This window comes from Andrena cerasifolii, chromosome 3, assembly GCF_050908995.1.
Source record: "Andrena cerasifolii isolate SP2316 chromosome 3, iyAndCera1_principal, whole genome shotgun sequence".
In the NCBI taxonomy this organism is placed as follows: Eukaryota; Metazoa; Arthropoda; class Insecta; order Hymenoptera; family Andrenidae; genus Andrena; species Andrena cerasifolii.
In genome coordinates, this window is record NC_135120.1 from 526,026 (window position 1) to 537,581 (window position 11,556).

The 11,556-nt window shown below is 46.4% G+C and overlaps 1 protein-coding gene across 1 annotated transcript; it reads left to right on the plus strand.

Moving 5' to 3' along the window:
- The first annotated feature begins 9,741 nt into the window (after positions 1 to 9,741).
- Positions 9,742 to 10,970, plus strand: LOC143366640 (uncharacterized). The gene is made up of 2 exons (XM_076807843.1): positions 9,742 to 10,052; positions 10,130 to 10,970. Exons 1-2 carry the CDS (start codon positions 9,796 to 9,798, stop codon positions 10,968 to 10,970), a joined length of 1,098 nt encoding a protein of 365 aa, XP_076663958.1. The 5' UTR covers positions 9,742 to 9,795.
- Positions 10,971 to 11,556: the final 586 nt, after the last annotated feature.

Below are 11,556 nucleotides of genomic sequence, written 5' to 3' on the forward strand. Positions count from 1 at the left end.
CGCGAAGTAAAAATAATTGAACCGACCGATCAGGAATGCGACTACTCGGAAGTAGTAACAAACTAGGGCGCAAGGGAAATTTCCAAAAATTGTAAAAATTTCCCCTAAGCACCCTCTCCTCAAGGGGGGGGGGGGGGGGAGGATGTTGTAACCGGCCAAAAACCGACAGTTACAACCACCGCACATTCCGATAACACGCGCGAGCGTCAAAGCGCGGGCAGCAACCCGCGAGCATCGTCAGCGTTTCCGCCGAAAACGCCCAAGAGCGAGCCGAAGGCGGTGTCCCCTCTGGTCCCCGCTTCGCCCCGATTTAGCTATAAGACTCTGTACAAACTGCGAGCGGGCTCTCTGACTAACGACAGACACACGATACAGTACGCGCTTCTCCTGTCACCCAGATCGGGACAGAATAAACTTGTTTAACCTTACGGTGAGTTCCAACTCTTTAACCCGCAACGATCCCCTACCTTCGGTTTCTAACCGAATATCCTCGTCCCGGCATTATCACCCGAACCTATCGGAGCCCGTTGGACGACGACTGCGAAGGACGACCCGGTGCACCCCGAGATTCTAGCCAGAATCTCGACCCCAGGCGCCTTGGCACAACAGTATTATAACAACATAACATTATTTTGTGAACAATTCGCAGTTGTAACTAGTAGTAAAACAAGAAGATATTATACACGTTGAAGCAAATCAATGGAAGTAGACCGTAACTGTATAGTAAGTAAGTAATACAACAAGAAGATATTAGACACGTTGAAGCATATTCTAACTTGTAACTCCAGCTATTAGAAATATAAAACAGATCTAAGTTAAAATATGCTTTTATGTATCCAATATGTTCTTGTTGTATTAATTGTTACACAGTTACGGTCTATGCCCACTGATACTTCACGTAGGCAACGTGCCTATCAAAGACTTTCATAATGTTGTAGTTTACATGTTCATTTACATTCAACTCAGGTATGTGTGATATTTATAATCGTTGGTGTTATAAGTTAGAATATGCTTCGACGTGTCTAATATCTTCTTGTTTTACTGCAAGTTATAAGTGCGAATCATTCACAAAATAAAGTTATATAATACGTTACAAATAATGGAAAGGCTCGTGAAGTAATGAGAAGAAACATATTCTGTAATGTAATTTTTATTATACTTTCACATTATACACTATTTCAATTTTCTGAACAATACGTATCATTGCGCTACATGTATATATTTCTTCTATCATACGCCACTTTTATGAACTCTCGATTTTTTTTGCTAATTAATTGGTTACATTAATTTTTGTAGAGAAACGCGGAGGAATTACTCTTATATGGTAAGTTTTATTAACTTATAGTAACATTAAATAAAAAAATAATACATATTTACAAATTTATATACAATTTTTCTAATTTATTTTTCCAGATTCGGGGGATGACGTTTCGATGGAACAAATTCCACCGTACCAACCACCGCCACCTCCACCACCACATCCGAAAGAGAGGCCGGCCACGACAACCGGTAAATACACACATACATTGGTTGCGTTTAGTAGACACAACCGGTGAGTGATTTCACTAGATTTTACTCGCGTCGACCAATGAACGAGCAAGTTCAGAGTAAAATCTAGTGAAATCACTCACCGGTTACTCACCGGTTGTGTCGGCTGAACGCAACCATTTAGAATATTTGGAAACAGGTCTAAATGAACATTTTTTTTTTATTATGCATAACATTAGATAGTAAACGAGCAAGTTCAGAGTAAAATCTAGTGAAATCACTCACCGGTTACTCATCGGTTGTATCGGCTTAACGCAACCATTTAGAATGTTTGGAAATAGGTCTAAATGAACAATTTTTTTTATTATGCATAACATTAGATAGTATATATATATATATATATATATATATATATATATATATATATATATATATATATATATCTTGTGCCGCAGTGTTTTAACAAAATTTCCGGACATTTTCTCGAGAAAAGATATTAATTAATTCTGATCTTTAAATAGATATCTTTTTATCCAACACTGTAAAAATTATTCATTTTAGTCTATATCTAAACGTTCGAAAGGTTTTTTAAATTAAAACACATTTTACTAATAATTTTTTTTTACTAATTACAGGAGAGTATGTGACGCTCCGCCATAAAAGAAGCGGGAAAAGTGTACGCCAGCAACAACAGCAGTGGGCCATCCTGCAAGCTGTTCGCACACAAGCGAACTTTACTTCAAAGTTGAATAACTCGGCAACAAAAAGTCGCACAAGAAATTTGTTACTCCCTTCTTACAGAGGAAAATAGCCGCTTTCGACTGGTGTAAATGGATTTTGTGTAAAAAAATCCTACTCCCCGTGCAACATCGCAAAGTTGAAGAAAATTTTTTAAAATTGACCAAGTGCTCTTTATATTGCTGTAACATTGACGAAAAATAATGTATCTAAAATATAAAAAAAGCGGCTGAAAGTAGAAATTCTACGTTTTCAAACCACATTTTCAAAATATCGATATGACTATTTTTACCGGAGTTATGACGATGTGAACTTGCCCGTATTTTTCGGTCTCCTAGAGGTAATCCTTTAATTAATGTGAGGAGTGTACTTGTTTCTTTATTTCTTCTTTAGAATGAGGGGAAATTGATACTGTTTTGTATTGATTGGAATTTCATCAATTGTTACTATTGTTGCGCCGGGGCGTTTTCATCGCAGGCCACCCCGACGCAAAGGAGTAGAATAATAGACACGGACGCACACACGACTGAACTATATTGTTACACAGACCAATAGTTTACAAAGGTGCGACCCGTACGTCCGAACGCAATGGTGTTCGGTACAAGACCTCTTTCTCGTCGGCCTCTCGATCGTCCTCTTGAAGGGAGCCGACCTTCTTCTATCTTCAGCTGCGAGCACCAGCAGGCCTATACCCGGTGCTCGCAACACTGCTCCCCTCTCCAGAAGAGCGGACGTTCCGGCCACAGTAAATCCTCTTCAGAATCTTCGTACCCCTGTCCGAAGAAGTGGTCGCAGCTCCGTGGCTTCTTCGGACATCCACCTCGGCATTTGCCTTCTCGCTCAGGGGAAAACCACGGAAAAACCCTGAGCAAGGCGTGGGTACATCCGGACGGCTGACGAAATCTTCTAGTCACGCGGTCCTCCTTGGTCAAGCGTTCCAGCTTCTTGTCCCACGTTGTCCCTGGAACTCTGCTCCAACGATGATTCCCCTGCGTCGCGTTCCCTCAGAAGGAATCTCCAACGACGAAGCATCCTGGCCGAGCGTCCTCTGGAACTCCAGCGATGCTCTCGTCTTTCTTCGTGCATCCCGCGACGAGATCCGCAGCGTCGACGAACTGCAACCTCCAGTCGACCGTCAACGCTTCTGGTGCTCCTTGTCCCGCGGCGTCGCTGGAACCTGCGGTTCCTGGTTCCTCGACGAAACCCGCAGCTCTTCCTGGCGCGTTCCTCCTACGCGCCGTCCCCGGAACTCCAACGACGCTGCTTTCCCTCCAGCGGCGAGACGTTCCGGTCTCCTTGAGCTTCCTCCTGAACTCCTTGCAAAAGAAACAGGGAAACATTATATTTCGCTCCCACTTGCGACAATCCGTTGGAGCCAAAGGAACCGGGAAGACAGACAGGCGTGACGAAACCGAAAGCAGAGGATCACACCTAAACAATGAACATGCTATCAGTCCGTTCCCCGATCAATCTGCCCAGCGTCCCCAGCTCAACTGCATTTTCTTCTTTCTTCCGGTTCTCTTCTCCCTCTCTCAATCCAGGGCTTCAAGATGGCCCCATTCCTCTTCGTGGCCTCTGGTGCTGCTCCAGGGGACCGTCCTGTGCGTCCGGTTAGCGCTCCCGTATCCGCGACATCCCCTCCAGCCGGTCCAAGCACCGCTTGTCCGCCTGGTGATTGGGGATGCCATTTCCCGTCTGCTGTCCACCCTTCTCCTTCTTTGTCCTGGGTACCTCACGAGATCCTCCATCCCGGCCGTCCCGGGGGGTCGTGGGGTCTCCTCCAGGGGGCTAGCGGAGCGCTTTCACGTATGTCCGCGCCCCCGCTGTGGACCGCCACGCTATTGTGGCACATTCGGGGAATTCGGGAGCGCGTATCCCGGCCGCGGTGGCAGTCCCCCGACATCTTGTCCCTCGTCGTGGGGTATCGAGAACCTGTAACAACTCAAGAAAAAGGGGGGCTGGGCTACGAAGGTAGCCTCCGGTACCCAGTCCACTGATTAGCTGTAACACTAATCTTCCGACTCTTCGTAAAGATCTTCTAGCAGTCCTCGAGCAAGAGACTTCCTTAATCTTCGGTCGACGAACGGCTCATCTCGACTAAACGACTCCATTCTTCGGGGCTCTCTCTCGGGGGTTTGGTGTTCCTGCGACGGTATTCGACCTCGAACTCCCTCCGTCGCAGCTTAGTAACTCCGCGCACTCCTGGCGCCTCCACGTTGCTTCGGTGGTGTCCGCGCTCCTGGGGACGCCGCTCGCCAGCAACTCTACTGCATGGATCCCTGACTGCCACCCAGAGCCGTACACCCACCAATCCTTGGTGTGGTCCGTGCACTCCCGGACGTCCCTGCGTCCCTGTCGAAGTCGCACCTCCACCACCAACACTCCGACCCTCCCTCTATAGCGTCCTAACTCGGCCTCTTCTGATGACGATTCCCCGAACCCGACGAGCCCCTGGATTCTACTTGCAGCTCCAAGTCGAATCGGCATTGCTGAACGTTGTGTCGGAATTACGTTCGTCGACTCACGCCGTCCTCACAGAAAACCGTTTTTTTTTTCGTCACAGGAAAAGTCAAAACGTCAAAGTGTCAAAACGTCAATCTTGCTCGATACTCGCGAGAGAGCCAACTTCAATGCGTACTCGTTTGACGTACGCTCGCATTACTTTTTACGGCAACCTACGTGGCCTCTTATAACGACGTTCGGCGCTTCCCCAAACATCGGTTTCGTCGGACAACACAACAGGATGTCCTCGACGGTTAACAGTGATTAAAGCACATGAAGAGAACGGGACAAGTCATTAAAACATATTTGGGAGAACAGCGGGGAGGCATATTGGGGAAAAAAAACAATGGGGAAACAATGGGAGAACATATGAGATACGCCCGAGTAATCATCTGAGAGACATTATCCAGTGGCAAAAGGGATGACAATAAAAAAAAATAATGGCGAAACAATGGGAGAAGATATGGGATACGCCCAAGTAATCATCTGAGAGACATTATCCAGTGGCAAAAGGGATGACAGTAAAGAAAACATTGGGGAAAGGAAGAAGAGAGCAGAAGTTAACTCTTCCTACTTAAAAACCATGCTTACACAAGAAAAGATAGCGATAACGAGACAAACCAAGTCGCAGCATCAATCTCGGACCTCAATTCCAAAGACACCTCGTGACGACAAGCACGTAGTCCAGTGTGCCCTAGCGACCGTTTCCGACTCGGGACCCCGGAAACAGATTCACATCCATTGAGCACCTCACAGCTCAAACGTAGAATGCAAATTCCCTGCTCCACTCTTCCCGTCCCTCTCTCGCCGCAAAAACGCCGCCGATACCACTCCTAAACGTCCTGCCGCACGTCGGCACTTCGACAGGAAAAGTTGACAGATCTCTGCCTGCGCTCACAGCTCACGCTGTCCTTTCAGAAATCCACTTTTCGCGATAACCTCCGAAAGACGTCAAAACGTCAACGTTTTCTCGTCATCGAGAGCCAACTGCAGGACGCGCGCTCCCATCTGTCACACGCTCTTTTGTTTAATTGGGTAACTGTTTCTCGCAGTTCTCTACATTACCCAACGAAAATAATAAACCAAAATTCGGCCTCCTGCCGTTTTCTACGTTACCCAACAGGAACGATACAACCAAAATTCGGATTCCTTTTCATGGGTCGGCTTCCCGAGTTTCCAGAGCCGACCCAGCAATGTCCTGTTTTTTCGGCAGCATCCTCGCCGAATCCTCGAAACTGCTCCGATGTCGGCGGTCCTCGGCCGCCGTCGCCGCTCCCGCTGCTCTTGTGTTCGTCCCTCGATGTCGGCGGGCCTCGACCGCCGTCGCCGCTGTCCTTCGTTGCTGCCGCTGCTTCTGTGGCTGTCCCTCGTTGTTCAGCTGCAGGCTGAAACGCACGCAACGGCTCCTTGCGTATCGCACGCAACAGCTCCTTGCGTATCTTCGGGATCAGAGGCTACGGATCCCACTTCTGACACCAATGTTGCGCCGGGGCGTTTTCACCACAGGCCACCCCGACGCAAAGGAGTAGAATAATAGACACGGACGCACACACGACTGAACTATATTGTTACACAGACCAATAGTTTACAAGGATGCGACCCGTACGTCCGAACGCAATGGCGTTCGGTACAAGACCTCTTTCTCGTCGGCCTCTCGATCGTCCTCTTGAAGGGAGCCGACCTTCTTCTATCTTCAGCTGCGAGCACCAGCAGGCTATGCACGGGCCTATACCCGATGCTCGCAACACTATTGTATGTTTCAGGGCAGTGGTGGAATTCAGTTTATCAGACGGGAGGTAAAATTGATGGAGAAATTGATTCACCATTTCGAGTATACTATTTCGTTCTATTTCATTAAGGTCATTTAGTAAGACAAGGGGGATTCTAAATCAAATTTGAGTTTCAAGGTCATGATCATGACCTTGAAACTCAAATTTGAAAATTTGTTTTTTTGTCGGCGGGCTGGCGGCGGATGACGTCATAGAGATGGCGGAGTGGTGGGGGGTATCATCGAGGAGGAGGAGGAGGAGGAGGAACCGCGGGGTGACGGTGCGGGGGTATCATCGAGGAGGAGGAGGAGGAGGAACCGCGGGGTGACGGTGCGCTACTCTGGAGTGTGGTACAGACTGTCGGTAAGGAAGGTGCTACTCTGGAGCGTGGTACAACAGACTGTCGGTAAGGAAGGAAATATTAATTTTATGATATTAATATAAATGAAAAAACTTCTCGGGGCGACGGGGCTCGACCCAAGACCTCCGCGGTACGAGTCAGCCGCCTAACCAACTCCCCCAAACGCCGTCTCTGACATTAGTCTTTTCCGAATGGTACATATAGCGAAACCAACGGAGCGTCACATATGTGACACGCACACACACACACGCACACACACACACGCACACACACACACACACACACACACACACAACGTCGACGTATAATAATTTATTTTTATGAGAAATTTTATCAGAAATTGTTTCGAACGATGTCGGGAAAGATCGGCGTTTCTCGACACCGCGTCTTCGAGGGAAAGAGACGGAGCATTACTTTAAAGTTAAAATTCTAGGAGGGAAAGAGACACCACTACATAGGGGATAGAATCGCATGCATTCTAAAGCTAACAGTATTTCAAAGCGTTCCGATTTAACGTCGCTGCGTATCGCGCGATCTCGCGTAATTCGACTCCTCTGGAGCAGCCGTGCAGGGTGATGTCACTTGGCGGCGCGAAGAATGAAATGTAACACAGAAACGCGGAATCTTAAAATTAGATGACGGGGAGAATGATGGATGAATGAAATGGTACAAATCATAAAAGAATATAATTTAACATTTTTTACTACGAGCATCATGCACAATATGATTGATTGCACATGCTAACAATTCACAATCGATCAATGAATGCTGTTCGAAGTGTTCGCTTTCAGAAATTAATTTTACATAATCTGTTGGCGCGGTAGCACTACGTAGAACGTCTACGAAAGTGGCATATTTACTGCTTACAGAGTACATATTTTCAGTTAGCCACGTATACATATGTTCAATGCAATGATTGTACGCGAATAATTTACACATCGTGGCTTCAGTCATATATATGACAACGCGATTATCGGTGATTTTAATAAGTTGATCATCATGCATACGCGTGAACTCTAGTCGTAAATGATCAATTATAATGTGAGTTTGGGGCGATGTTGCGTTGCTGCGTAATCGTTGGAGTATGTCCACCTCGTTTTGTAGCAGGAGCTTCCACGTATACATTGAAAAGCTTAACTCGCTGCCTTTATTGTCGGCTATGGCGATCTCAACGTGACACAAATCCATACCAATGCGAATTCCTATAGTTAGACGTTTATAAGCTGTTGCAGTCAGTGGATAATCACGCCCCAGGATCCGTACGATTGATGGTTTCGATGTTTTCATCGTTTTTAGCGATACGGATCCAGAACTGTAAGAAACAAGTACATGAAATTGATACTTCGGTCGTTTTGCGTTTACAGTGAATGAAGTAAATGAAAAGTGTATAGTAACGTGTACATACCTCATATTGGATTGTTGATGATGATGTAGTTGTTGCTGCTGTTGTTCACATTTATTTGGAAACCCACCATCGTTGCCGGCTGCACAGGATGAATCGTTTAAGCTGTGTTTGTACATTTTGATGTGCACTATATTTTTTACGGAGTACCGTCTGTTCCGTCAAAGTCACTGAGGCTACTGAGCGATTGATGGAATAGCGTCCAAGAGCTCGGCTTAAATAGAGGTGCAATTGCCTCCCCCACCACCGCATTTTATTTTAAAGCTACCAATTTTTCCATAATGTTTTCCAATCTTAACATCGCAGCATATCGCGCGATTGTATGTAATTTGAGCCCCACCTTCAAGGATAAAAGTCTCGACACGTGTTGAATGTAATATAATATCTGTGAAAGCGCCGAATCTTAGAATTATGCGGCGTCAGCAGAAACTGTGTCGGATGATTTTGCGCGCTAATTCGTCATACGCGCGAATCATAGAAAGAATTATGCTGTATCGGTAGAAACTGCACAGAACCATGCTGGGACGGATCGTCGTTTTTGCATGCGGTGCATTCGAGGGAGGGGGTACGCCAAAAGAGTTAGGCAGAGATACCAAACCATGGTATCAGTCTTAAAAAGCGCACTCTAAACTGCACAAAGCCTCAAATCGTTGCAACGTGTTGCGAGGAAAAGACATATTTCATTTACAACCATGGGAGAATTCGCGCAAGTAGAACGCCAATTGTTGGATCAATCTGCGCGATTGATTTCACAGGAAAAATACCTCGCGTGGGAAGAACGGTGCAACGAGTGCATCGAATCGTTGGAAGAACACAGCCGAGTGAAACGCCCGCGATTATCGATCGGTGTTCAGCAATCGCTGGTTGCTCGAATCGCTCATCTCGAAGGACTAAAATATTCGTTGCGCGGACGTTTCGTGCATGAAGGTGCTGGACATTCGAGCACAGGACTTTTGTGGCGCGAAATAGGCACTGCGTTCGATACCCGCGTATTAACTGGTGCAGTGTTAAATTCGAACTATATCGAGCCGCGCAACTTCCTCGAGGATGCGGGGACCATTGTGCTGGAGTATGTACGAGGCGCCTTGAGGAAACATCAGAACCTCAAAGTGAACACTGTGTTCAACGGCGAATTTGTGGCGGGGGACAAACATGCTTGCAAAAGCATCAATACCCGGAACTGCGAACTCTTCGGTACATGTGATCTACAGGAGTGGTACCAACGATGCGTCATCGAACCCACCCTGGCATCGTTGGAAGAGTTTCAGGAACGCGATAGTGGATGGGCATTGATGAGGATTCTCAACCTAACCGTCAACGTTAATAAGTACAATCCGCTGCGCGCAGGGTGCCACTTCAAGTTGCCACGGGAAATATTGATGAAGAAAGCGACAATTAGCGTGCGAACCGAGGATAACGCCTGCTTCGCGCGGGCAGTGGTCGCAGCTCTCCATCCCGCCGAAAGAAACCCTCATCGACCAAGTTCATATCCACATTATACATTGGTGCTAAATCTCCAAGACATTGAGTTTCCAATGTCCCTAGAGCAGCTTGGGAAGTTTGAGCGGCAGAACGGCATCTCCGTCAACGTGTACACCTTCGGGATGGAGAAAGGATCGACGGTCTTTCCGCTGCGTCTCACCAGCCAAAAGAGGGATCGACACGTCAATCTGCTCTACACGCCGAATCATGAGCACGGCGATGTAGGGCACTTTGTGCTGATCAAGGACTTATCCCGACTGGTGAGCATGCAGTTGAGCAGGCACAGAGAAAAAAAATTCATCTGCGATCGGTATGTACATAAACTTATGAAACGTTGAAAAATATCATTGAAAAAAATTAAATAAAAAATTTTTTGATTTTTTGCAGATGCATGCACTACTTTGGATCTGCCGAGAAGTTGGAGGCCCATTCGCTGGACTGCGGGCAAATGAATGATTGCGCCATCCTGTTGCCCAGCGTAGGAAACATTCTGCTCAAATTCAGCAACCACTGTATGAAGGAGCGGCTCCCCTTCGTGGTGTACGCCGATCTTGAGTGCATCATTGAAAAAACAGAGGACAATCACCGAATGGGTGAAATGGATAGTAAATTGCGCGCGTATCAACACCATAAAGTGCACAGCATTGCATATTATATGCATTGCTCGTACGATACATCACTGTCGACGTATCGATGTCGCCGCGACGCGGATTGTGTTTCATGGTTCGTCAACGAACTGGAAAATTTTGCAAACTTCGCCAAACCCATTCTGACCAACAATGTTCCCATGCTTGATTTAACTCCCGAACAATGGGCGACATTTCGCGATGCAACACACTGTCATATTTGCGAAGAACCATTCAAGGCTGAAGATGTACGAGTTCGCGATCATTGCCATCTATCCGGACGCTTTAGAGGCCCAGCACATTCGGAGTGCAATTTAAATTATAAAAATGCGTTTTACATCCCCATAGTTTTCCATAATTTATCCGGCTACGATTCGCATTTCATTATCGAGGAAATAGCTACCGCTTTCGAAGGCAGCGTTGACGTATTGCCCATAACGAAAGAAAAGTACATTTCATTCACAAAAAATGTTGAAGATACGGCTGACTCAGACTCGCGAAAATGTATTAAATTGCGATTCATCGATTCATACAAGTTTCTCAATACCAGTCTCGACAAATTAGTGAGTTGGAGGCCCACACAGTGGATTGCCGAGAGATGAACGACTGCGCCATTTTGCTGCCCAGCCAGGACAACAATTTGCTCAGTTTTGATGGCCACGGCAGGAAGGAACGAATCCCCTTCGTGGTGTACGCCGATCTAGAGTGCATCCTAGAGAAAACGGAGGATGTCCAGAAGGATGCGGGGGAGCACAAATTGTGCACGTACCAGAAACATAAGGTGCATAGTATTGGCTATTATATGCATTGCTCGTACAATGCATCGGTATCAGCATGTCGATATTATCGCGATATGGATTGCGTGTCTTGGTTCGTGAAAGAACTGAAAAATTTTGCGGATTTTACTAAACCCATCCTGGCCAATAATGTTCCCATGGAAAAGTTGACGAAAGACCAGTGGAGGACATTTCACAGCGCGAAGCATTGCCACATTTGTGAAAAGCCATTCGAGGCTGATGATAAACGAGTGCGTGATCATTGCCATCTATTCGGACGGTTTAGAGGCCCCGCACATTATAAATTATAAAAATTCCTTTTACATCCCAATAGTTTTCCATAATTTATCCGGCTATGATTCGCATTTTATTATCGAGGAAATAGCTACCGCTTTCGAAGGCACCGTTGATG